Source organism: Salmo trutta, chromosome 21 (genome assembly GCF_901001165.1).
Source record: "Salmo trutta chromosome 21, fSalTru1.1, whole genome shotgun sequence".
Lineage (NCBI taxonomy): Eukaryota > Metazoa > Chordata > Actinopteri > Salmoniformes > Salmonidae > Salmo > Salmo trutta.
Window position 1 is genome coordinate 35,923,777 of NC_042977.1, and position 26,863 is coordinate 35,950,639.

Below are 26,863 nucleotides of genomic sequence, written 5' to 3' on the forward strand. Positions count from 1 at the left end.
TTGTCATTATGGGGTATTGTGTAGATTGAGGAGCATTTTTTATTTAATCCATTTTAGAATAAGGCTGTAACGTAACAAAATATGGAAAAAGTGAGGGGGTCTGAATACTTTCCGAATGCACTGTATTTTACCAATTATAATCTCCCCGTGTTAAGATAGCGTCCACTTTTAACTACATTTTTCCCTTCACATCAACCCAACAAGACGTTCAATAGTATTTTAATTAAGCAAAATGTACCTTCCATCTTGTCAGCACTTGTCTGTTTGAGCTCTGATAATGTTCTTTCTAACTCTGTCAGTTTGTTATGAAGTCCCATGATCTCTGCAACTGAAAAATAAAAGCATGCCACTCTGGATGAAGCATTCAAAAACAGAAGTCACCCTCCAAAAAATATAGAAATAATTGACTTGTAGATTATAGATAAACCCCTTGAAACATGCTTGACAACTTACTGAGTTGTGGAATTCTACTGGCAGTTTTTTTCAGCTCGTCTTTCTTTTCATTCAGCTGGTCTCTCGTCTCCTGTAGCTGATTCTCTAGCTCTGAGACATACACATTATTTCAAATGTTATCCTCTTTCCACCACAAAGTTTTCTATTATACGGTATGCCTACAAAAAAGCTCTTAATGGTAAATATAAGGATAATAAACTTTCCAGCACAATTGTAAGAGTACTGAGGATAAAGAAAAATTACAATGGCACTCACCAGCAATCTTGGCCTCAGATGACTGATTGAACTCTAACTCTTGCCTCTGCAATCTTGTCACTTGATTTTGGAGTGCAATGATCTGCAGAACTAAATGAGCAGGGATATGCAGGATGTCACAACATTCAACATTTGAAGTAATGTAGAATATTCAAATCACGATTGCAGCCAACTCTGAAATGATAAGGCTTTTCACACTCACTCTGTTTACAGTTGCCATTGTTCTTCTCCTCGATTGTGGCAATCAACGCATCCAGTTCATTCTCAAGTGCTGTGGACAAGAATAATTGAAGAGCTTGAATGTTACAAGCATAATGGGATTTGAAAACTCCATGAATGTGCAAAATGCAGTGTATTGCCATCACACCATCCTATATTTCTACCAGTGAAGGACTATCCCTTTGAGGAAACGATAACTATTGGTATTGGTCTAACGTGCTGAACACATAGAGACTCCTATGTTCTTCAGAACGCCTGCTACTCACCAGCAATCTGGTCAAAGTTTGTCCCATTGCTAACTCCTTTTTGCAGGTTCAAGATCTCATTCTGTATTGCAATGATCCTTAGAACTGCAACAAACAAACAGCTTCACAATTTGAGGAATATGATATACAGATAAATACTGAGCAGGCTGGACCTAAACTGTAAAAGCTGTCTGTTCAACTGAAAACAGACTATATAAAGGAAAAGGCTAAAAACTACTAACCATTCTCTGGTTGAGGAGCGTTATCCTCCAGTTCCTGTGTTTTCTTTGCCAGTTCTTTGATCTTCTCATCCAGCAACTTTTGGAGCTCTGAAAGACGAGGAAACATCAGGATGGGATCAATGCTAACATATGCAGACCTTTCAAAACAAACATGATTTGCTATGAATAATGAGCAGCAACAGGGATACTCACCATTGATCTTAGCTGCAGAAGTCACAGTTCTCTTCTTTAGATCGTCTACCTCGTTAGTCAGGGTCCATACCTCAAGAACTGATAGAACACATTGAAATGAGCTGAGTAGTATTCTGAATCAGAAAAATAAACGAGGCTACTCGCCTCATTCATCTGTGGGCGCTGATGTATATTCATCCGCTCACCGAGTTTGTCGTTGTATCCAGTTACATTGTCCAGTTTATTCATTGCAGAACCAAGCTTATCTTGCAGACCTGTGAGAGACCAATACAAATCAGCTGTTGACTAGGTTCTATTGAATAGGGTTCATATTATTTAGATCACTCAGTGTCATCAGCAAAAGGTAGAGAGATGTGAAGCTCACTGTCATATCGGTCCTGGAGTCCAGAGCACTGTGCATCCTTATCGCCCAGCCTCTTCTCCAGGTCTGGTTTGAGAAAAATATATTAGACTGATGAGATGTGTGCTTCTGTTTCTTTACCTGTAGTTATGATTCAAGCAGCTTTGCTCATCAAGCGCCTAGTTACACAAACTGGTGAACCAGACAAATATCAGAAGGACCTGATCTTGGCTTACCTTTGTTCTGGGCCTGACATCTGGCGCTCTCTTCCTCTCTGGCCTCTAGTTGTTCCTGAAGCGCTGTAATTCAATTACTAATGTTAAAAAATTATTAGATATATAAGGTACATATTCAAACAGTGTATGAGTCATATTTTAATAAGTTAATGATATGTTAAAAAATCAATAAAATAATGATATATTTATTATGCTTGATGAAGTCCAAACACTCACCAGTAACATCAGCAGCAGTTTCATTGAATTGCTGAGATGCAGCATTTTGTATATCTCTGAGTTTCCTTTGTAGATGAAGAATTTGCATAACTTCGAGTACAAAATAAAGTAGTGAGTTACAGTATTTTAAAGTGGCACTAAATAAATAAACGTTATCATGGAATTTCTTTGTTCTGTTGAGAACAAGGTAAAAAAAAAAAGTACTTAAGCAGCATGTCCATTATATTCAAAATATGCAGTGGGCCATTTTTAAAACAGTCGTTGGCCATTTCAGGTTCTTATAGTAACTCACTCAGGTAAGAATTCTTGCTGTCTTTCTTCAGTCTTTTTATGTTCTCCTCAAGCTGCCTCTCGCTTTCCTTAAGCTGTGTTGTCAGCTCTGAGAGATGGAATTTAAAAGGTCATGTCCCAACCTGAGAAATCTGACTTTATCATAATTAATTATACTTTGGGCTCTTTCCAATCTGTATCACTGAAGCATTTCAGGTTACATTTCTAGCGCGCAAAGGTAATTTCTGATTGAGCCGACTTATGCAGTATTTACCATGAATGCTGACACGAACATTGCCTTTAAATTTCAATCAAGTTGTAAAGCTGAATTTCCGCAATACGGATTGAATATATCCCTTTATTTATATACAGTACCAGTCAAAAGTTTGGACACACCTACTAATTCCAGGGTTTTTCTTTATTTTTAATATTTTCTACATTGTAAAACAATAGTGAAGACATCAAAACTATGAAATAACACATATGGAATCATGTAGTAACCAAAAAAGTGTTAACCTGTTTGGGATAGGGGGCAGTATTTTCACGGCCGGATAAAAAACGTACCCGATTTAATCTGGTTACTACTCCTGCCCACTAACTAGAATATGCATATTTAGTAGATTTGTATATTTGGATAGAAAACATTCTAAAGTTTCTAAAACTGTTTGAATGGTGTCTTTGAGTATAACAGAACTCATATGGCAGGCCAAAACCTGAGAAGATTCTATACGAGAAGTGCCCTGTCTGACCATTTCTTGTCCTTCTTTAGCCTCTTTATCGAAAATACAGGATCTCTGCTGTAACGTGACATTTTCTAAGGCTTTCATTGGCTCTAGGAAAGCGCCAGAACGTGGAATGATAGCTCTGCAGTCTCTGGTCGAAAAACAGCAGGGGTTTTGGAGAGTGGTCCTTCTGAGGACAATGACACTGGCGCGTGCATGTGACGACTCCATGTTTTTCTTTCTCTCTTTGAATGAATACGTCGTCGCCCGGTTGGAATATTATCGCTATTTTACGAGAAAAATCGCATACAAATTTATTTTAAACAGCGTTTGACATGCTTCGAAGTACGGTAATGGAATATTTTGACATTTTTTGTCACGAAACGCACCGGGGCGTCACCCTTCGGATAGTTACCTGAACGCACGAAAAGAAACGGAGCTATTTGGATATAACTATGGATTATTTCGAACCAAAACAACATTTGTTGTTGAAGTAGAAGTCCTGGGAGTGCATTCTGACGAAGAACAGCAAAGGTAATCCAATTTTCTTATAGTAAATCTGAGTTTGGTGAGTGCCAAACTTGGTGGGTGTCAAAATAGCTAGCCGTGATGGCCGGGCTTTCTACTCAGAATATTGCAAAATGTGCTTTCACCGAAAAGCTATTTTAAAATCGGACACCGCGATTGCATAAAGGAGTTCTGTAGCTATAATTCTTAAAATAATTGTTATGTTTTTTGTCAACGTTTATCGTGAGTAATTTAGTAAATTCACCGGAAGTTTTCGGTGGGTATGCTAGTTCTGAACAAAACACGCTAATGTAAAAAGCTGGTTTTTGATATAAATATGAACTTGATTGAACAAAACATGCATGTATTGTATAACATAATGCCCTAGGAGTGTCATCTGATGAAGATCATCAAAGGTTAGTGCTGCATTTAGCTGTGGTTTTGTTTTTTGTGACATATATGCTAGCTTGAAAAATGGGTGTGTGATTATTTCTGGCTGGGTACTCTCCTGACATAATCTAATGTTTTGCTTTCGCTGTAAAGCCTTTTTGAAATTGGACAATGTGGTTAGATAAAGGAGAGTCTTATCTTTCAAATGGTGTAAAATAGTCATATGTTTGAGAAATTGAAATTATAGCATTTTTAAGGTTTTTCGTATTTCGTGCCAGGCGCTACCATTGGATATTGGCGATATATATTTTATATTTGAGATTCTTCAAAGTAGCCAGCCTTTGCCTTGATGACAGCTTTGCACACTCTTGGCATCCTCTCATCCAGCTTCATGAGTCAGTCACCTGGAAAGCGTTTCAATTAACAGGTGTGCCTTGTTAAAAGTTAATTTATGGAATTTCTTTCCTTCTTAATGCGTTTGAGCCAATCAGTTGTGTTGTGACTGTAGTATCTGTGATCTATATCTGTTTGTATTAGTTACTATGCTGTTACTAAGCAGTAATGTATTACGGCAGTGTTATGTTACTACACCTAATAGGAAATGCACATGCGCACTATTGTGCCGGGGCTGTAGAGCACGAGAGGTTTTGACTAAATGTAACAAACTGTACTCCCGTCTCCTGCCTAGTCATTTCTCCACAACACAAATATTACAGTGGCGACGAGGTGTTTAAGTTTCTTAAACGGACATTGCTTGAAGGGAAGAATGTTGCGTGAGTAATGAAACTCAAAATAATTATGTAAATGGTCATTTTTTTAATTAATTTTTTCACCAGTAGAAAAGGCTAAGCACTGCTAGTTGGTACAGTGTTCAGAAGCTGACAAGTAGCAAGCCTATTGGAGTCCAGAATAGCAAACCACTGCCCTCTGTTGGTTAAATTAAAAACTGTCATTGAACTCATTGAAATTAGGCGATCTCAGTGGAGAAATATTGTATAAAAAAAAATTCTAAAGGAAGGCAGGAAGAAGAAACGTAACACAGTGTGTACATTATTACAAATGAGTGCAGTGAATCTAGTAATTGCAGAAACTTCTGAAATGAAGAAAGTGAAGAATTAGATGAAAATTCTGAAAATTAAGGAATATGAGGAAAACTGAACAATTAACTTCTCTAGGGTAGGGGGCAGTATTTTGACATCCGGATGAAAGGCATGCCCGTAGTAAACTGCCTGCTACTCAGGCTCAGAAGGTAGGATATGAATGATGTCTGTGAGTATAACAGAACTCATATGGCAGGCAGAAACCTGAGAAAAAATGTAACCAGGAAGTGTGGAAATCTGAGGTTTGTAGTTTTTCAAGTGATTGCCTATACAGTGACTTAGGGTTCATTTTGCACTTCCTAAGACTTCCACTAGATGTCAACAGTCTTTAGAACGTTGTTTCATGCCTCTACTGTGAATAGGGAGAGAATAAGAGATCCTGGAAGTAGATGAGTGAGAAAATGACATGAGTTCAGTGGCACGCGCTCACATGAGAGTTAGCTGTGTTCCTTTTCTTTTTTGAAGACAAAGGTCTTGTCCGGTTGGAATAATATGGAAGATTTATGATAAAAACATCCTAAAGATTGATTCTATACATCGTTTGACATGTTTCTACGAACTGTAATATAACTTTTTTGACTTTTCGTCTGAACTTAATGCGCGAGCACAGCGCATTTGGAGTACTCGACCGAGCGCGCAAACAAAAAGGAGGTATTTGGACATATATATGGACTTTATCGAAACAAATTAACATTTATTGGGGAACTGGGATACCTGGGAGTGCATTCCGATGAAGATCATCAAAGGTAAGTGAAGATTTATAATATTTTTTCTGAGTTTTGTTGACTCCACAAAATGGCGGGTTTGGTTTCATGTCTGAACGCTGTACTCAGATTATTGCAAAGTGTGCTTTCGCTGTAAAGTTGTTTTGAAATCTGACACAGCGGTTGCATTAAGGATAAGTGTATCTATAATTCTTTGAATAACAGTTTAATATTTTATCAACGTTTATGATGAGTATTTCTGTAAATTGATGTGCTCATTCACCGGAAGTTTTGTGAGACAAAACATTTCTGAACATTACACGCCAATGTAAAATGGGGTTTTTGGATATAAATATTAACTTTATCGAGCAAAACATACATGTATTGTGTAACATGAAGTCCTATGAGTGCCATCTGATGAAGATCATCAAAGGTTAGTGATTCATTTTAGCTGTATTTCTGGTTTTTGTGACGCCTCTCCTTGCTTGGAAAATGGCTGTGTGGTTTTTCTTGTCTAGGTGCTGTCCTAACATAATCTAATGCTATGCTTTCGCCATAAAGCCTTTTTGAAATCGGACAATGTGGTTGGATTAACGAGAAGTTCATCTTTAAAATGGTGTAAAATAGTTTTATGTTTGAGAAATTTGAACTATGAGATTTTTGTTGTTTTGAATTTGGCGCCCTGCTATTTCACTGGCTGTTGGCAGTGTGTCCCGCCGGTGGGACGCTAGCGTCCCACATACCCCAGACAGGTTAACTGTGAAAATGGCAACCATTGGTCGAGTACCAAAGTTTGAGGCTACAAAATAGGATTTTAATTCCTATTTAGATCATTTTGAGTGTTGGCTGAAATCAAAGATAAAAAGAAAGCAGACGTATTTCTCAGTGTTTTGGGTCCAACTGAGTATGGATTTCTGAAAGGTCTCATTGAACCAATAAAAGCAGTGGAGTTGACCTATGCAGAACTGACAAACTCTTTCAAGGCATTTCAAGCCTAAGCCAATTCTCATTGCAGAATGTTTCAGATTTTACCAACGTCACCAGAGTCAAGGGGAAACCGTGGCTGACTACATCCTGGCTTTGAAAAGGCTGGCAAGTACATGTGAGTTTTCACGATTTCTTGATGACGCTCTCCGAGACAAGTTTGTATGTGGTCTCAAAGGTGACGCATATCACAGAAGGCTTTTGTCAGAGAAGGACCTGACCTTTAAGAAAGCCTGTGATATCGCACTTGGACTCGAGCTTGCCCAAAGGGATACTATTGAGCTATCGGGACATGCAGAATGTCAGAAAGGTGTTCACAAGGTCAGTGACGCACGTGGTGGAAAAGGCTCACAAAAGTCACAGTGTTCTCAGTCCCGTCCTCAAGGTTCCACAAGAACAAAGCAGCCCACATCACAAAGGTTTAAGCCAAGTTGCTACAGAAGTGGGGGAGATAATCATCAGCACAGTGGTTGTCGATTCCAAAATGAAAAGTGCCACAATTGTGGAAAGGTTGGACATTTACAGAGTGTGTGTAAAGCTCCAAAACGCACAGCAAGAGCGCACAAGGTGTCAGATGCAGCACAAGAAGAGAAAGGTAAAACTGAAACAGTATTGGAACTGTTCACAGTGTACCCAGCTCAACAACAAAAAGATGTAATCTATCTCAGCATGGAGTTAGCGGGAAAACCAGCAAAAATGCAGCTGGACACTGGAGCGTCTGTATCTCTTGTTCCAGAGAGACTCTACAAAGAAAAACTGAAAGAGTGCCCTCTTCAGCCAGCGTCCATCTGCCTTTCTTCATACACTGGCGACACTATTCCTGTGTTAGGGCAGATCCAAGTACCAGTCCGGTATGAGAGAAAGGAGTGGACGCTACCGCTTGTCATTGTTAAAGGAGAAAAATCAGCCTTGCCAGGCAGAAACTGGCTCCAAAAGATCAAGTTGAACTGGGGAGAAATCTTCAGTCTGACAAATGACAAACCAGCGAGTCAGGCTACACTCACTAACATGCTGGAGAAGCACAAATAACTTTTCAAAGATGGCTAAGGCGAAATACAAGACTTCACAGCAAAAGTCAGAGTGCAAGAAGGAACCAAGCCTATCTTTCACAAACCACGTCCAATTCCCTATGCTCTGAAGGAAGAAGTAGAGATGGAACTGGACCACGTACAGAAGAATAACATCATCACGAAAGTAGAGGAGCGACTGGGCCGCTCCGATCGTTGTAGTCCCAAAGAAAGACAAGACCGTCAGAATGTGCGGAGACTACAAGGTCACAGTAAATCGCTGCATACTACCAGAGGAATATCCACTACCAAACACTGTAGATCTGTTTGCAACTCTAGCTCGTGGGAAGGTTTTCAGTAAGCTGGACCTGTCATTCGATTATCAGCAACTGAAGCTGGACCCGGAGATAGAACAGTATCTGACCATCAATACACACAAGGGGCTATTCAGATTCAGTCACTTGGCCTATGGAATCTCAACAGCTCTAGCAATATTCCAACACACAATAGATCAGATCTTGGTCCCCACAATGCGAAGAAGCATTCAAGACTTGCAAACAGCGTCTGCTAAAGAGCAAGTCGCTTGCCCAATACGACACAGAGATGAAGCTGAGACTTGCGTCTGATGCATCTCCATACGGAGTAGGAGCCATCATCTCACATGTTCTACCGTCAGGTGAAGAACACCCTATTGCATTTGCATCACCAAGTGAGAAAATGTATGCTCAAATTGAGAAGGAAGCCCTGAGCATAATATTCGGAGTGAAGATGTTTCACAAATACCTCTACGGAAGAAAGTTCCAACTACCTACAGATCTGTCACGACTCCTACCGAAGGTGGCTCCCCCTCCTGCTCGGGTGGCGCTCGGCGGTCGTCATCACCGGCCTACTAGCTGCCACTGATTCCCTTTTTGTTTTCCCCCTTTTCGTTATTAGGTGCACCTGTTCTGAGTTGGGCTGATTAGCGGGCTTTATTAGCCAGTAGGCCAGCCTGCTCTTTGTGCGGGATTATTTCATTGTATGCGGTGCGTGGTGACACGCTGTTTGTTGTACATTTTCAGTGGTGCGTGTGTTTTGCGCAAGCTGTGTTTTTTTCCCTTTTGTTTGGGGCACTTTGTTTTGTAGTGCGCTCTGTGCGCTGTTTGGGTTGGCTTGTAGTTTAGTCATTGTGCCTATTAAAGCCAATACCCTGAATCGCTGTTTTCCTGCACTTGATTCCTCGTCAGCAAACACCCACGCCTTACAAGATCACAAGCCTCCTTGGACCAAAATCAGCCATACCAACCCTTGCTGCACTTCGAATGCAACATTGGGCTCTGTTTGTCTTGTGTAGTTTCTTAATCATTGTACCTAAACTGTATGTGTAAACATGTATACGCAGGGCCCAGCTGTAAAATATACCTTGGTCTCAGTCTGTGTTCCTTGTTGAAATAAAGGTATAATATTGCTAGCCTACGACTATGAGATCGAGTACAGATGATCCAGTGATCACGCAAATGCAGATGCACTATCAAGACTACCATGCAATAGTGACTCCGACAGTGAAGATGATAGAGCAGTCTTCCAGATCTCTCTTATCGACGAACTGCCCATATCTGCTTTAGACATAGCAGAGGAAATGAGGAAAGACCCAGTGCTTTCCAAAGTCTTGGACTTAACATTAGGCAGTTGGCCAACCTTCGTAAATGACGATAACCTTCGTCCATTCATCGACAAGAAAGACCAGTTGTCTACTGATCAAGGATGTGTTCTGTGGGGATCAAGGGTGGTGGTAACTCACAAATTCCAGAGGAGACTGCTATCTGACCTGCATGAGGGACTTCCAGGGATCACTCGAATGAAAGCACTCGCCTGCAGTTATCTGTGGTGGCCTGGACTGGATCAGGACATTCAGCAGCATGTAGGCCACTGCTCACCTTGTGAAGCTGTTTGAAACAAGCCTGCTGCTGCACCTCTTCATCCATGGTCCTGGGCTGCTACACCATGGGAATGCATCCATGTGGATTACGCCAATGTTGACAAACAACATTTCCTTGCTGTGGTCGATGTCCATTCCAAGTGGATGGAAGTGTTCCCTACTCAATTGACCACAGCTGAGAAGAGTATCAATCTTCTCAGACACCTGTTCGCATCCTTTGGACTAGTCAAGGAGCTCGTATCGGACAATGGCCATCCTTTCACGTCAAACGATTTTGAAATGTTTCTCAAGAACAACGGAGTAAGGCACATCCTGTCACCACCTTACCATCTGGCATCAAATGGAGCAGCGGAGAGAGCCGTGCAAGCCTTTAAGAAGGCCTGGACTAGACTCAAGGTTCAGTCTGTGCCCACCCAGCAAAGGCTTCCCCGTTTCCTGTTTACTTACCGTAACACACCACACACAGTAACGGAACATACACCAGCTGACCTGTTTCTGAAATGCCAAACACGTACCCATCTGACATTGATGAAACCAGACTTGTCAAGCACTGTGGCAAAGCACCAGCTACAGCAGAAGAAAGCTCATAACAGACACTCAAAGACTGTCAGAGAATTCAGAGGGAGAGAGAGTGATGGTACATGATTTCAGACGCCCCAAGCACCTGTGGAACTCAGGTGTGATCTTGCAACGCAGAGGACCTTTGACTTACCAAGTTGGTCATCGCCATGTCAACGTTCATGTGGATCATCTGCTGTGGTCCAACACCCCAGCAGAGACATGCCAAGAAAACAAGAACAAGAACAAGGACAAGAACAAGAACAAGGACTATTCTCCTGAATAGTGGACGTACAGAAGAGACAGAGCCTGACCTTCCACCAGAACCTGGCCCACCATCGGAAGCCCAGGAGGAGCGGAGATATCCTATTCGACAGCAAAGGGCACCTCAAAAGCTTGACCTGTGAGTTGAGCTGTTTCAGGAGGTAACAGACAGTAAAACAAAGAAACACTTTAATATGTCCTAGATAAAAGGAAAGAAAAAGGACATTACCTGGGTTAGTTATTAGGACACAAACTTAATCTTCAGGGCAGAATAATCCCCTGGATTTGTCCTGGGCTCTGAAAGACTGCTTCAACCCAGTAGTTGAAAAATGTTTAAGAATGCATTGTTCAGATTTTGCATTAGTAGTTCCCTAACGTATTTACCTTGTTCTCTGGGAGTTAATCACTATGGGGGAGGAGTGTAGTATCTGTGATCTATATCTGTTTGTATTAGTTACTATGCTGTTACTAAGCAGTAATGTATTACGGCAGTGTTATATTACTACACCTAATAGGAAATGCACATGTGCACTATTGGACCGGGGCTGTAGAGCACGAGAGGATTTGACTAAACAAAACAAACTGTACTCCCGTCTCCTGCCTGGTCATTTCTCCACAACACAAATATTACAGTGACAAGGTAGAGGTGGTATACAGAAGATAGCCCTATTTGGTAAAAGACCAAGTCCATATTATGGCAAGAACCGCTCAAATAAGCAAAGAGAAAGGACAGCCCATTATTACTTTAAGACATGAAGGTCAGTCGATCCAGAAAATGTCAAGAACTTTGAAAGTTCCTTCAAGTGCAGTCGCAAAAACCATCAAGGGCTATGATGAAACTCGCTCTCATGAGGACCGCCACAGAGAAGGAAGACCCAGAGTTAAGTTCATTAGAGTTACCAGTCTCAGAAATTGAAGCCCAAATAAATGCTTCACAGAGTTCAAGTAACAGACACATCTCAACATCAACTGTTCTGAGGAGTGAATCAGGCCTTCATGGTCGATTTTCTGCAAAGAAACCACTACGAAAGGACACCAATCAGAAGAAGAGACTTGCTTGGGCCAAGAAACACGAGCAGTGGAAATCTGTCCTTTGGTCTGACGAGTCCAAATTTGCGATTTTTGGTTCCAACCGCTGTGTCTTTGTGAAACGCAGAGTAAGTGAACTGATGATCTCTGCATGTGTGGTTCCCACCGAGAAGCATGGAGGAGGAGGTCTGATGGTGTGGGGGTACTTAACCAGCATGGCTACCACAGCATTCTGCAGCGATACGCCATCCTATCTGGTTTGCTCTTAGTGGGACTATAATTTGTTTTCCAACAGGACAATGACCCAACACACCTCCAGGCTGTATAAGGGCTATTAGACCAAGAAGGAGAGTGATGACTGCTGCATCAGATGCACTGGCTCCCACAATCACCCAACCTCAACTCAATTGAGATGGTATGGGATGAGTTGCATCGCAGAGTGAAGGAAAAGCAGCCAACAAATGCTCAGCATATGTGGGAACTCCTTCAAGACTGTTGGAAAAGCATTCCAGGTGAAGCTGGGTGAGAAAATGTCCATTGTGGGCAAAGCTGTCATCAAGGCAAAGGGTGGCTATCTTGAAGAATCTCAAATATAAAATATATTTTGATTTGTTTAATACTTTTTTGATTACTACATGATTCCATATTTGCTATTTCATAGTTTTGATTATTCACTTTTATTCTACAATGTAGAAAATAGTAAAAATAAAGAAAAACCCTGGAATGAGTAGGTGTGTCCAAACTTTAGACTGGTACTGTATATGACACAGTTTTATTGATATTACCAATGATCTTGGCTTCAGGATTTTCTTCTTTTAACTCTGCTATTCTCTTTTCTATTTCACTTATTTGATTCTCAAGGTTTGACATTTTTGGACCTGAAATGAAAAATGAGATATCATTTAACTCTGTGTAACTGTCAGACATTACAAATAAAAAATGTTTGTCTCCTGAAGGAAACTGTGTCAGTGGAATGGATCCACTTAGTCTGTTCATCACCCATTCCACTCTGCTCAACCAGCTTGGCCAACTGCTTCTTCTTATCCTCCAATTGCTTCTCCAGCCCTACCAGAGATATGAAAAAGAAAAGGACCACCTGAAAAACGAAGACTTTTACGTAAAAGAGAAGTAAGTTGAATCACATTAAAATAGTGAATAGAGACGACACTTACGAACTATCTGGGCTGCGGTTGACAGACTGAGAGCTGACAGCATTCTCTGTAGGTTGACCACCTCACTCTGTAATGTGGTTATCGTCAGAACTAAAAAGTAGAGGGAGTAGAAGATGAAAGACAGACAGTCAATAAAGTTGTTGAGCTCCCGTAATTTAATCTTGCCATCACACCCACTGGGCACACCATGTCATTTCAACATGGAGAATTGGGTAATATTTGGTAGATACATTGATCAATGAGATTCCAACCTATTTCACCCATTCAAAAAGACTGCCAAAAGTGTGTTGAATTACCAATGTGTTATCACTATGCTTTCAACTATCTTAAAGCACAACCAAATTCCAAAAGAAAATTGATGTCAGATTTTTAGTGTAGATGTCACCTGAATGTGTTAATACTGCGCTTTCAACCATTTAAAAGCACAACAAAGTTCAAATGGGAATACAATGTCAGATATTTTGTTTATAACAACTTACTGTGTTATCACTGTGGTTAATCTAGCAGCACAAACCAATAACCTGTTTTGTAGTTAATATTACATTAATGTACACAGTGCAAATGATCAATGCCGTTTCAGATTCTGTACAGATTATTATAGCAATTGTGAAGATTTCCACAGACCTGTGACCCTAAACATGCACGCTTTTTATGATTACATAAGAAGTCATTTATTGTTATAGTAACCTCAAAATGTGGCCATGGATGTCTTACTCATTTTAAGGTTGAATAAATACATACAGTACATCAATTTTAGGGCATTTATTGTCTTACAAAAGTAGTATTGAATTGTGTTTGGTTGACAACACAACCAAATATCAACATTTAAAAGAGATGTATCTACTGCTTGGATAGTTAGATCTGAGCCCCTGTCTGAATCCTATTATTTTATTTTTTATACTTTTATTTTTGGTTGAGATGGAGATGTGAATCCAACATACCCAAGAATAGTAAAGCCCCCTTTACTGGCTCAAATAGCCAACCAATCAGCCTGTTACCAACCCTTAGTAAACTTCTGGAAAAAATGGTGTTTGACCAGATACAATGCTATTTCACAGTAAAAATAAAATGGACACTTACACAAATGACTGATGATTGGTTGAGAGAAATTTATGATAAAATGATTGTGGGGGCTGTCTTGTTAGACTTCAGTGCAGCTTTTTACATTATCGATCATGGTCTGCTAATGTGGAAATTGAGTAAATTGAGGTGACTAAACTGATTGGAGTAACCCTGGATTGTAAACTGTCATGGTCAAAACATATTGATACAACAGTAGCTAAGATGGGGAGAAGTCTGTCCATAATAAAGCGCAGCTCTGCCTTGACAACACTATCAACAAGGCAGGTCCTACATGTCCTACAGGCCCTAGTTATTCAGTCCTTTTCCATTTTAGTAGGCACGCTTATCCAGAGAAACTTTTTTATTTATTATATATTTTTTACTTTTTAGTGATATCCAATTGGTAGTTACAGTCTTGTCCCATCGCTGCAACTCCCATACGGACTCAGTAGAGGCGAAGGTTGAGAGCCATGCGTCTTCTGAAACACGACCCCGCCAAGCCGCACAGCTTCTTGACAGACTGTTCACTTAACCCGGAAGCCAGCTGCACCAATGTGTCGGAGGAAACACCGTGCAGCTTGCGACCAAAGTCAGCGTGCATGCACCCGGCCCGCCACAAGGAGCACTAGAGCGCAATGGGACAAGGACATCCTGGTCGGCCAAACCGTCCCCTAACCTGGACCAACTGTCCATGGGTGACATGGGTCTCCCGATCATGGCTGGCTGCGAAAGACAGGAACTGCATCGCAGGCTGAGACCGCTGCACCACTCTAGAGACCCCCAGAGTAACTTACAGTAGTTGCTCTGGGGGAATCGAACCCACAACCCTAACATTGCAAGCGCCATACTCTACCATCTGAGCTACATCATCATATCACATCATCACAAACCACTTGATTCCTCAATGTAGTCAATTACTGTATTGTGCATTGTTTTTCTTCATGGTGATGGAAAGTACAAAACAGTAATGTACATTTAGGAAGACCCAGAGTTACCTCTGCTGCAGAAGCCCAAATAAATGCATCACAGAGTTCAAGTAATAGACGCATCTCAACATCAACTGTTCTGAGGAGACTGTGTGAATCAGGCCTTCATTGTCGAATTGCTGCAAAGTAACCACTACTAAAGGACACCAATCTGAAGAAGAGACTTGCTTGAGCCAAGAAACACAAGCAATGGACATTAGACCGGTGGAAATCTGTCCTTTGGTCTGATGAGTCCAAATTTGCGATTTTTGGTTCCAACCGCAGTGTCTGTGTAGGTGAACGGATGATCTCTGCATGTGTGGTTCCCACCGTGAAGCATGGAGGAGGTGTGAGGGTGCTTTACTGGTGACACTGTCTGTGATTTATATAGAATTCAAGGCGCACTTAACCAGCATGGCTACCACAGCATTCTGCAGCGATACGCCATCCCATCTGGTTTGCGCTTAATAGGACTATCATTTCTTTTTCAACAGGAAAATGACACAACACCTCCAGGCTGTGTAAGGGCTATTAGACCAAGAAGAAGAGTGATGGGGTGCTGCATCAGATGACCTGGCCTCCACAATCACCCGACCTCAACCCAATTGAGATGGTTTGGGATGAGTTGGACCACAGAGTGAAGGAAAAGCAGCCAACAAGTGCTCAGCATATGTGGGAACTCTTTCAAGACTGTTGGAAAAGCATTCCAGGTGAAGCTGGTTGAGAGAATGCCAAGAGTGTGCAAAGCTGTCATCAAGGCAAAGGGTGGCTACTTTGAAGAATCTCAAAGATAAAATATAATTTGATTTGTTTTACACTTTTTTGGTTACTACATGATTCCATATTTGTTATTTCATAGTTTTGATGTCTTCACTATTGATCTACAATGTATAAAATATTAAAAATAAAGAAAAACCTTGGAATGAGTAGGTGTGTCCAAACCTTTGTCTTGTACTGTATATATATATATTTTTTTTATTATTATGAATTTTCAGGGGGTGCTGCAGCACCCTCAGCACCCCTACCTCCCGCGGCTATGATTCCACGTCACAATAACTTCACAAATGACATTGAAACAACTTTGAATTAACCAGTTTGTGCCCAGTGGGATGTTCAGCTTTCCTGTCCATCCTATTATCAAAATTCACCCAGTTTTGAGTCGTCATCGGCCTTGTCCTCCATTTCAGCAGTCAGGTCATTCAGCTCTTTCTGTAGCGCTGTGCAAAAGATGTACAATCGAGTTACAGATGTGGTTGAATAATGTATGTCTCATGAGTGGTTTTACACTAAAATAATCAAAGTATTTCTCTGGAAAGACATTGTAATTAATGAAATGCTTTTTTCACTCACCTGCAATCTGGTAAATGTTGCTCTGAGTAGCCACTCCTTTCTGGAACTCCCATATCAGATTCTGCACCTCAATTATTCTCAGAACTGAAAAAGGACAACCAAATTTGAAACAACCTGACTCGATTGAATTAACCTAAAATGTAGAATTTGTCTCATTTGTAATTCGTCAGTGTTTTATTTATTATAATTGCACAGCATTACACGTGCTCTCTCAGGATGGGTTAAATCAGTGGAAAACTTACTCCTTTGTCCGTTTGAACTTTTTTCCTGCAGTTCGTTGCTCTTCGTTTTTAATTCTCGGTTCTTCTGCTCCAGTTGCTTCTGCAGCTCTGAGAGACAGATACAGTTAAGATATAACAAATTAAACCATGACAGTTTTTCTTAACAGAACAACCCTTCTGTAGTGCATGGAGTAATGATGGGGAAAGCACTGGCAGTGACACTCACCATCGATCTTGTCTGCGGCTTCTGGAGAAATGATTTGAGTCCTCAGCCACTTCACTTCATCATTCAGAGCCACGATACTTAGAACTGTTAGAACCAAAATGATCTACTATTACTATACAGTAAGCTGCTGTCAACTGTAGAAAACACAATGTACCTATTACAAATTCGCAGAAACTGTCCAACTGGCCTCACTCACCTAGTTTGGAGATGTCTGAATTTTGACTGTTAAGTAAGTTGATCTTGTCCTCTAATTCCCCCCTCACCCCTGTGAGAGGCATGCACAAAACAGGCTTAGGATCATAAAGGGAGTTTCAACATCTCAGAATATCATGATGATGTGTGAGAACTAGTTTAGTCAAAATGTTAAATGTTGAGGACATGGTGAATGAAACATATTTCCAGGTAGAATGTTCTGGCTTTAGTGATAGGAAGAAGAAAGAGTCTCACGGTCATATTTGTTCTCAAGACTAAAACACGTTGCATTATTCTCCTTCAGCTGTTTCTGCAGGTCTGTTTTAAAAGGAAGGAGCATAATCTATCAGACATTCTTATCAAAGTAACACAACAATCAAATCAAAAATGAAATGTAGAACACTGTGGGTTTTACACCTAAAGTAATGATTAGAACAGACTAGCGCTGTAGGCCTGTAGTGATAAACAAGACAGGAACAGAGGAAGTGGTCTTTACCTTTGTTTTCAGCCTGAACTCTGTCAATCTCGTCCTCTTTGTCCTGAACTTGTTGCAGAAGTGCTGGAGTTCAAACAGTTGATTTTGATACACATTAGAAAATTAGAGCATCATACTTCACACAACCCAATGAGGGTGTATTCACAGGAGGGTGCATTCACAGGAGGGTGCATTCACAGGAGGGTGCATTCACAGGAGGGTGCATTCACAGGAACATTGGAGATAATGACAATAAAGATCTCACCAGTGATCTGGGCTGCTGTTGTCTGCATCTGCTGTGTTGTTTGTATCTGTAAATCCCTCTGTTCCCTCATTATAGAAATTATCTTCATAACTGGACAGAGAAAGAAAATGAGCAAAGTAACAGGGTGGGATTATTTTAGTCTGTATCCCTTCTTCAAATCATATTTCATAAATTGTTGAAAATAGCTTTTCTATTTTCTGGACAGTTAGATATGATCAAAAATATCAAATTTGCTGCTTCACTCACTCAGCTGTACACTCGTCTCGTCTTCCCCCTTCAGTTGTTTCTTCCAAGCTTCTTGTTGTTTTTCCTTGTTGTTCAAATTCTTCTGAAGCTCTAATAAAAACACACAATGCTTTTGACATTCTTCCAATCATGCAACATTTAGTGCAAAAGGGTTCACAGTCAGTGGTGCAAACAAGAACAATTACAAGTAGGGTTGGCATGTACCTGCATGTTGGGCATTGGTCTTCTTTTGTAGGTTTGATATTTGTATGTATAGGTTATTTATTGCATTCTGCAACGCTAAAATCTCCTCAGCTGAAATAATCAAGAACAGAGCAGTTAGTAGGACATGCAGAGACACTCGATCCTATTGCAGCATATCTCAGTCTAGGATCATTATGGAGAGAGACTTGTCCACTTACTTAGTTCAGTGTTAGTGTTGTTGTCAGGCAGTTGTAATATCTTGTCAATTAGTTGCTGGTTCATCTCCTTCAGTTGCCTCTGTAGATCTATTTAAAAAAAGCAGTTTAGCTTTATCAGAGATCAGTTCAACTCAATGTCCAACTCGGGGGGGGGGGGGGGGGGGGTAATTCTGTCTATAAAATAATAACTATTTAGTCACCAGTCATTTTAGTTTTGGATTCCTCAGTGAGCTCCGAGATCCTTTTCTGTAGCTCTGTAACCTCATTCTCCAATGTGATCATCATCACCACTGAAAAGCCAAGAGAGATAACTTAGCAATGAATTTTGGAAGACATTCTCCTCTGATATTGTCAGTATGCTTTGTGAGCTATCTTGTGTGAGTGGGCGTCTGTTTGCCCAACAAAGGTTTTTTTACAGGTGAATCAGTTTCAGTAATCCAACCCAAACAAACTGACCTATTTTGGAGTCATCACTCCCTTCGGAGTTGCCCTCCAGTTCATTGATCTTGGCCTCCAGTTGTCTCTGTAGAACTAGACACAACAATAGTTAAATTATTTCCGGGTGCCAGGCTTTTGGGAAAGGAAGAAGGAAAGTATTCTATGGTAAAAAGAAACGCAAGGGATTCAGTTAAAGTAAAAATACAAAGCTGTCTGAACATTTCTAAATCTTGAGTAGTTTAGATTATACTGTACCAGTGATTTGGGTTAAAGTCTCCTGACTGTGATTTGTTTTCTCTAACTCCCAGATCTGGGTCTGCAGGTCAATAATCTCAAGAACTAAAAAATAACAAATGTCATAGTCAAGTGAAATTACACATGCATGTTTAAAATGTACAAAACTGCTATCCTGCATTCTTTCTGAGAAACTGGACTGAAAATGATTCCCTGATTCTGAACCAATTTTACACCATTCACCACTACTGAACAGTAACATGAATGCTGAAATAACAGGTTTCTTCTCTTACTACGTTGAGCGCTGCGACTGTTCCTTTCCAGTTGTTCTGTTTTAAACTGCAATTGTTTGTTCTTTTCCTCCAGCTGGCTCAGTAGGTCTAAAAGACAAATATACATCCTTCATAAAGAACCAGTAAGGTAGTTGTTAACATTTTCATTTTAACACAGTTCAGAACGGTACAAAAATCATTACCTTGATTTGATAGACCACATTTGAAAATACATTTTTTCACTAGGTTTCATAGTGACTATGTGGAGATAACTTACTGCAGCAAATTATACATTGTAACAAATGTTGAACAGAGTGGAGTTGGAGGGTGTCTATGTCATTTTTGGGAACATGGTAATGGTCATGGAGAGAAGACATAATAAACAACATTCTTACCAGTGATCTTGGTGGAAGTTGATGTGGATGTGTTCTTCTTCTGTAGTTCATTCACTTCATAGGTAAGAGCTGTGATCCTCAGAACTGTAATGAGAAAAATAGGAAAATTAAATAAATATGAGTGATAGGGTTTCTACCAGTAATCTAGCATCTATGGAAATACCAATCAAGTCAGCTCCACTCACCCAGGTTTCCATTGTCATGCGACATCTGTTCCAGTTGACTCATCTTATCCTCCAACTGAGCTTGCAGTTCTGTTAGATATATTATATTGTTTCAAGCATTAACAGTATTTTACCATAGTAGAGTTGTTCTATAAGAAGTTGTTTGACATATCCCCCTTATGACTAAAAGATAAGACTTGCAGTGGTGAGGTAACACTTACTGACAATGTGATCTGATGTTTCCAGACCGCAGGTTGCAGACTTCACTCTCAACTGTCTCACTGTGATCTTCAGTCTAAACACTTCTTGTTCTAAAATGAATAATAAAGCGTTTTAGAGCCATATAATTGGTCCCTACACTGGACATCGAATATTTGGTCTTAGATGCCCAAAATTAAATTAAAGCTTATTGGTCGCATACAAAATTTTGCAGATGTTATCGCAGATGCAGTGAAATCATGGCTGGCTCTAGCCTTTTGGGGGCCCTACGAGGCCCCCCACCGCGCGGACAAAACATTTTAGTGGACCGCCCTTGACGGCAGAGATAAAAAATATTTACATTTTAAAGTTAATTTCCTGCAATTCTACACATTTTGCCATGAGGTGAAGAGAAAATGTTGCAGTTTTAAAGCAAGTTTTCTGCAGTTCTACACATTTTGCCATGGGACGGAGAGAAACATTTTTCAGTTTTGCAGCTAATTTCCTGCAATTCTACACATTTTGCTATGACATCTTTATCCGATGTTAATGATATCTGAGTGAAAGTGACTAACAAAATAAATGGGGGAACCCTGGAGGTCAGGGTCGGTATTTGGCATTGATCACTACAAGTTTAGAGAGCTGGCTAGACTAACTTATCAATCTAAAAATGGTTAGCTGACATGGGTAATTGATTGGCTGTCAGTGATTGACATAACAAGTAAGTTGAGACCTCGACTGAGTTGCTGAAAGTATTCAAAATCATTTTTTGGGGGTTGCTTAAGTAGGTTATGCCTGGAGCCGGCCCTGAGCGAAATGCTTAAGTTTCTAGCCCCAACAACGCAGCAATATCAAGCAATACAATAACAACATACAATTAAGACACATCAGAACGAGCAATGTCAGAGTCCGAAATAATAATATTAGAAACATTCTGAGCAAATAATGTAAGTAATAACACAAAAAAAAAAAAAATACTGCAAAGTTGGCTAGGAGCTAGAAAAAGGGTGATTGCGCTGTAGGTGACAGGTAGGACCAGCAGCGATACAACAGCTCACCCAGTTGAATGGTGTGGCTGGTTTTCTCCTGCAATTGTCTGTTTGTGTCCTCCAGTTGCTCTTTCAGACCTGTGAACACAGGTCATATTTTTTAGATTGATTATTTATTGGTTTATTACGTTAGTATGTTTGTAATAGTGTGTTATATGTGAAAATGTGTTCGTATATAAATTGTATTTTAATATTTAAGGACTCTTGGAAGATTAGTCCAAATGGGGACTAAAAGAGATCCAAATAAAATCAAAATCAAATCAAATCAAACACAGTTGTGTTAAAATAACATAGGTTCAATAGAATAATTTGTCACATCACATACAGGTCTCATCTATTCAGATTATATGATAACACTCATTTTAGGTAGGCATATGCAACAATATAATATATTATTACCACATTATGTATTTCAATCCCCCCCCACCCCTCGCTGAATTGCTGTAAAATTGGTGAACAATATGCAGCATCTTATGATACCAGTATAATAATAGATTTGACATGAAGAAGTTTGCAAAAGCAAGGTACTCACCCTCACAGCTGTTCACAACAGTGCACTGTAAAGTAAAATGTAAGTTGATCGAACATTTTTTTAAATTAAGGCAACCAGCTGCCACACCATTTCTAGTTTGCTCAACTTTGAGGCAGGAAAGTTTTGCTAACATACAGGTAACTGCCAAAATAAAGGAAACACCAACATAAAGTGCCTTAATAGGGCAAACTTTTGTTGGTGGTGAAAAAAGCTGTTTCAGGAGCCGCTCCAGAATCTCCCATAAGAGTTTAATTGGGTTGAGATCTGGTGACAGATGGCCATGGCATATGGTTTACATTGTTATCATGTTCATCAAACCATTCAGTGACCACTCATGTCATGCTCTGTGGATGGGGGCATTGTCATCCTATGGGGGCATAACCATGGTAGCCAAAATAATGACCTGCCCTGCAGGGGAGGGCTGAATTTTTCATTGTGCCACAGAAGACTATACTGGTCTGCTAATACAGGACTAGTAAAGGCCTGGTGCACTAATTTTGTAAAAAAAATGATTGTTTCAAAAATACATATTTTTGTTTTATTATGATTTTTCAGGGGATGCTGCAGCACCCTCAGCACCCCTACTTCCCGCGGCTATGGTTACCGGTACATTCCTGAGTTAGCACAATGTGTTGTTTGTGTTGTTTAACTTCAATATGAAAATATATCATCAGCTGAACAATACATTTTAAGTTGGATGAACTATAATATCGACTTTTGCTCAACTATTGAAATTATTTGTATATTGACACATGAATGTTGTAAAGTTGTTATTTTGTTTGAGTATATTAATGTTGTCCTTAGTCACCTTTGATTCCTTTCTAGTTGTTTTAAATATAGACCATATAAACAGGTACAACAATCTCCCCAATGGGAAAAACAAATCCACTTGCTTTTTTGCTATATCTGTTCTAATACATCCGATTATAAACTGGTCCCTGACAAGTAAATTTAAAAAAATAAAGTAAAATACAACTTCCCGAAAGGCAGATTAGAAAACATGTATTAATAAGAAGACTTGTATTTTAAGCCAACACAGTATATTAAGTAAAAACTTGTTATGTAATCAACTTAGTTATTTGTGTTACAAAGGCAAAGTTCATACAAGTTCTTACCTGACCAAGGTAGCCATTTGGTAGAGTGATCTGAAGGTAAGAAAAACAGAACATTACATCATTCTAACACCCAATTTCTAACCTAATCACATTGAACATTATTATCGGGCAAGTGGAAACCAGACAAACCTGTATGGACAAAACAACCAAGCTTGGTTTAAAAATGTGTGTATTTTGGAGTAAGAGACAGAATGAATAAGGCTCTTATGTAACAGTGTTGCTTTCTTCCCTCTCCTCGCCCCAACCTGGGCTTGAACCAGGGACCCTTTGAACATATTTACAACTGCCTTCCCACGTAGCATCGTTAACTATAGCTCCCACCAAAAAATATATATCACCGATTGAAATACTACTAGCATGCACCGTTAACTACCTAGCCATTTCACACCTATTACACTTACATTGTGCTTCCGGAGGATTGCGTCTACATCCGTTACATGAGTTATTGGCCCCTGTAAGACCACAGGGAGATCTACATTCTTTATGTCTCTCTGGATGCGAGGTTGCAAAGCATGGCCACCTTCATGAGGGACTGACAAACAAAACACATTAGTGTTCAATGACTGTCCTTAACCATTTAAGCGACACATAGAAATGTATATATTGTATTCTATTGCTATTTTCCAGTAGTACAATATCTGTCTATGCTGTGAAAATAGCTTGAAGCAATACATTTTCAAACTCAGTTGTGTCTTACCATGTTTACTTAAAGAATCCTGAAAGAGACAGGGGAGAAGGAGGCAAATTAAAGTAATCTGTATTCTTGCCATAATTCTCAGACAGACTTATGCTCGTCCCACAGTCGTCTAGCTTTTATAAAGCTGGCTGCTCCCAACGTTTGTTAAAGTTTCTCAATACTCTTCTAAAGACCTCATCCAAGGGGGGAGGGGAAGAAGTATCCAAGATACTCTCCAACTAATTTAAACATTGTGTAATTTCGACCTATTTCCAGGAAAACAGAGAACTTGACAACCAGCCTAGATTAGAGCAATATTTAGAGCAAATAGTCTTATCAGAAAATAGTCTTGCTGACGGGAAACAGGAACAGGAACAGGAATCCAAAGTTCATTTAACTGTTATGCTATATTAACCAACCAATGGGTAGAGGTCTGGTTGCGTCCAAACACTCATCTGGACAAAGGCCATGGATGTGCAGTAAATTAAGGGGAGCTGCTGGCACTGGACGATTAGGGACAAACAATCACAGTTTATTCATTGCATACTGCACAGAAATATAAACACAACATGTAAAGTGTTGGTCCCATGTTTCATGAGCTGAAATAAAAGATCCCAGAAATTTTCCATATGCACAAAAAGCTTATTTCTCTCCAATTTTGTGCACAAATTTGTTTACATCCCTGTTACTGAGAATTTCTCGATTACCAAGATAAACCATCCACCTGACAGGTGTGGCATTACACAGTTGCACCTTGTGCCGGGAACAATAAAAGTTCACTCTAAAATGTGCAGTTTTGTCACATACCTGTAGCACATTGCCACAGGGAGCATGCAATTGAGGGAGCGTGCAATTGGCATGCGGAATGCAGGAATGTCCACCAGAGGTGTTGCCAGAGAATTCAATGTTAATTTCTCTACCATAAAATGCCTCAAATGCTGTTTTACAGAATTTGGCAGTACATTCAACTGTTCTCACAACCCAGACCACGTGTATAGCATCGTGTGGGCAAGTGGTTTGCTGATGTCAACGTTGTGAACAGAGTGCCCCATGGTGGCGGTGGGGTTATGGTATGGGAAGGCATAAGCTACGGACAACGACCACAATTGCATTTTATCTATGGCAATCTTAATGCACAGAAATACCGCAACGAGATCCTGAGGCCCATTGTCGTGCCATTCATCCGCCGCCATCACCTCATGTTTCAGAATGATAATGCACAGCCCCATGTCGCAAGGATCTGTACACAATTCCTGGAAAATTCCCAAATTCCAATTCCTGGAAAATGTCCCAGTTCTTCCATGGACTGCATACTCACCAGACATGTCACAGATTAAGCATGTTTGGAATGCTCTGGATCGACGTGTACGACAGCGTGTTCCATTTCCTGCCAATATCCAGCAACTTCACACAGCCATTGAATAAGAGTGGGACAACATTCAACAGGCCACAATCAACAGCTTGATTAACTCTATGTGAAGGAGATGTGTTGCGCTGCATGAGGCAAATGGCAGTCACACCAGATACTAACTGGTTTTCTGATCCACACCCCTACCTTTATTTTAAGGTATCTGTGCATATCTGTATTCCCAGTCGTGAAATCCATAGATTAGGTCCTAATAAATATATTTCAATTGACTGATTTTCTTATATGATCTGTAACTCAGTAAAATCTTTGAAATTGTTGCATGTTGAATTTATATTTTTATTCAGTATAGTTGGATCTGTTTTCACAGAAGTATGATTGGTAGCAGAGAGATTAAAATAATTAATGGCTTAGATAAGATTGCTTTAGCTGGAGTCAGAGTGACATTATGGAGATACAAAATTGACAAACTGTGACACTGGATTGACATAAAATGGTGAAAAGTTTAGATGATTATGAAGATTATGCATAGGTTATTGAGGAACACAGCCCACTAACACTTGTATGACCTTTTCAACAGAAATATGGAGAAGTAAGACTTACAAAACAATTCTTTCCAACTGTGACCCTGGATTGACATCAAAAGGTGAGATATTTAGATGATCATGAATATGATGCACTGTCATAAATGTCTTGCACAAGAAGAATACTGCAGAAAAAGGCACATCCAATACCAGCTAAATTTGTGTGTATCATGTGGCCAACACCCTTATTTTCCATGATAAACAGTAGATAACCAGTGTAGTCAAGGCACTGTCGTGTCTTTGGCTATGCCGGATTAAGTGATATGACATGCTAACTTATAAAATTATTTCTCTGCAATTAATATTACCTGATTAAGCTAATCATGTAAATGTAATTAACTAGAATGTCGGGGCACCACGGAAGAACGTTTATAGAGCTGTTATCTTCCGAATAAACTCTTAAAATACTTAGTAATATTTTACATCGATAGCAGTCAATATTAACCCTTATCTTATTTTCAGTCTCATAATGAAAGTTGTAAATTCTTGGTTATCTTCACGTACCCTGGCTAACAAGTTGAATCAGCAATACAAAATTGGGTTTAATTATTTATTTACTAAATACCTAACTAATCACACAGAATTACAAATACACAGAATACCAATGATGTCATACAGAAAACGTCCTGGTGGACGGAACCTGTATCATGGCTGGTTACACAAAGGAAAGGGGGTTGGGCTTGAATGAAAGAGCGGGAAGACTTAGGAACCACAAACAGCAGCTATGCTATCGTAAATACATTATCTTATGCATTCTAAATTACCGCCCATTTGGAAAAGGAAAATGCAATAAATATTTACTCTGAGCTGCGCTTCGGTAGATTGGTCGTAGATGCTGGCCGGGTTGGCCAACAGATCTTCCTGTACTCGGAACAATGTCTCTGGTGGTAAATTGGATACGTGGTGGTATCTTCGTCTGTTTGTTAGACTGGATCCGTCGTCCGTCCTTTCCTAGCCCACGTCGACAGCGGCCACTGCTAACTCAACGGCTAGGAAGTATCACTTCTGTAGTGAATAAGCTCAAAGTTCATACCAGTTCATACCATAGCTCACGCCAAGGTTGGCTTAGTTCTGTTCTTGACATGTGTCCTTCTAACGTAGAGGCTGCAGACCTCACGTACTGGAACTACCTGGTTATCTTTTCGTCAAAGGCTTATATAGTGGAGAGGGGGAAGGAGGTGTTTCATCGTTTATAACCCCTGTCTCTTCACAGGGTTGGGCCACTGATCAAGCAGGGCACTTTCCTTATGAAAACCCAAATCTCTCATTTGGAAGCTAAAATTACATTTAATCTCCTAACAAACAATTTCAATATCAAACATTTCAATTGCATAACAAGTCCATGTTACTCTGATAACTAGAGGGTGTATACTTTCTCAGGTACAGTTTATGTCGTCCTGTCATCAGTCATAAT

At 40.0% G+C, this 26,863-nt stretch overlaps 1 protein-coding gene across 4 annotated transcripts in view; it reads right to left on the reverse strand.

The window, feature by feature from the left end:
- Positions 1–23,678, reverse strand: part of LOC115157317 (putative leucine-rich repeat-containing protein DDB_G0290503) — a 35,071-nt gene extending 11,393 nt beyond the window's left edge. For all 4 annotated transcript variants that reach the window (XM_029705474.1, XM_029705475.1, XM_029705473.1 and 1 more), the window contains exons 1-38: positions 23,521–23,678; positions 23,225–23,355; positions 22,824–22,853; positions 21,709–21,733; positions 21,186–21,254; positions 20,151–20,240; positions 19,951–20,019; positions 19,766–19,849; positions 19,392–19,478; positions 19,120–19,203; positions 18,883–18,957; positions 18,627–18,716; positions 18,427–18,513; positions 18,230–18,319; positions 18,026–18,115; positions 17,780–17,869; positions 17,536–17,598; positions 17,295–17,357; positions 17,044–17,112; positions 16,848–16,931; positions 16,643–16,729; positions 16,401–16,484; positions 16,199–16,267; positions 13,024–13,113; positions 12,851–12,916; positions 12,637–12,729; positions 2,691–2,777; positions 2,399–2,488; positions 2,183–2,245; positions 1,971–2,033; positions 1,792–1,860; positions 1,607–1,684; positions 1,415–1,501; positions 1,194–1,277; positions 911–979; positions 709–798; positions 454–543; positions 239–328 (exon numbers count right to left, since the gene is read on the reverse strand). In XM_029705474.1, the coding sequence (XP_029561334.1) occupies positions 239–328; positions 454–543; positions 709–798; positions 911–979; positions 1,194–1,277; positions 1,415–1,501; positions 1,607–1,684; positions 1,792–1,860; positions 1,971–2,033; positions 2,183–2,245; positions 2,399–2,488; positions 2,691–2,777; positions 12,637–12,729; positions 12,851–12,916; positions 13,024–13,113; positions 16,199–16,267; positions 16,401–16,484; positions 16,643–16,729; positions 16,848–16,931; positions 17,044–17,112; positions 17,295–17,357; positions 17,536–17,598; positions 17,780–17,869; positions 18,026–18,115; positions 18,230–18,319; positions 18,427–18,513; positions 18,627–18,716; positions 18,883–18,957; positions 19,120–19,203; positions 19,392–19,478; positions 19,766–19,849; positions 19,951–20,019; positions 20,151–20,240; positions 21,186–21,254; positions 21,709–21,733; positions 22,824–22,853; positions 23,225–23,355; positions 23,521–23,593 (2,992 nt within the window). In that variant the 5' untranslated portion in view covers positions 23,594–23,678. The remainder of the gene's footprint in view (positions 1–238; positions 329–453; positions 544–708; positions 799–910; positions 980–1,193; positions 1,278–1,414; positions 1,502–1,606; positions 1,685–1,791; positions 1,861–1,970; positions 2,034–2,182; positions 2,246–2,398; positions 2,489–2,690; positions 2,778–12,636; positions 12,730–12,850; positions 12,917–13,023; positions 13,114–16,198; positions 16,268–16,400; positions 16,485–16,642; positions 16,730–16,847; positions 16,932–17,043; positions 17,113–17,294; positions 17,358–17,535; positions 17,599–17,779; positions 17,870–18,025; positions 18,116–18,229; positions 18,320–18,426; positions 18,514–18,626; positions 18,717–18,882; positions 18,958–19,119; positions 19,204–19,391; positions 19,479–19,765; positions 19,850–19,950; positions 20,020–20,150; positions 20,241–21,185; positions 21,255–21,708; positions 21,734–22,823; positions 22,854–23,224; positions 23,356–23,520) is intronic.
- Between the last annotated feature and the right edge of the window lie 3,185 nt (positions 23,679–26,863).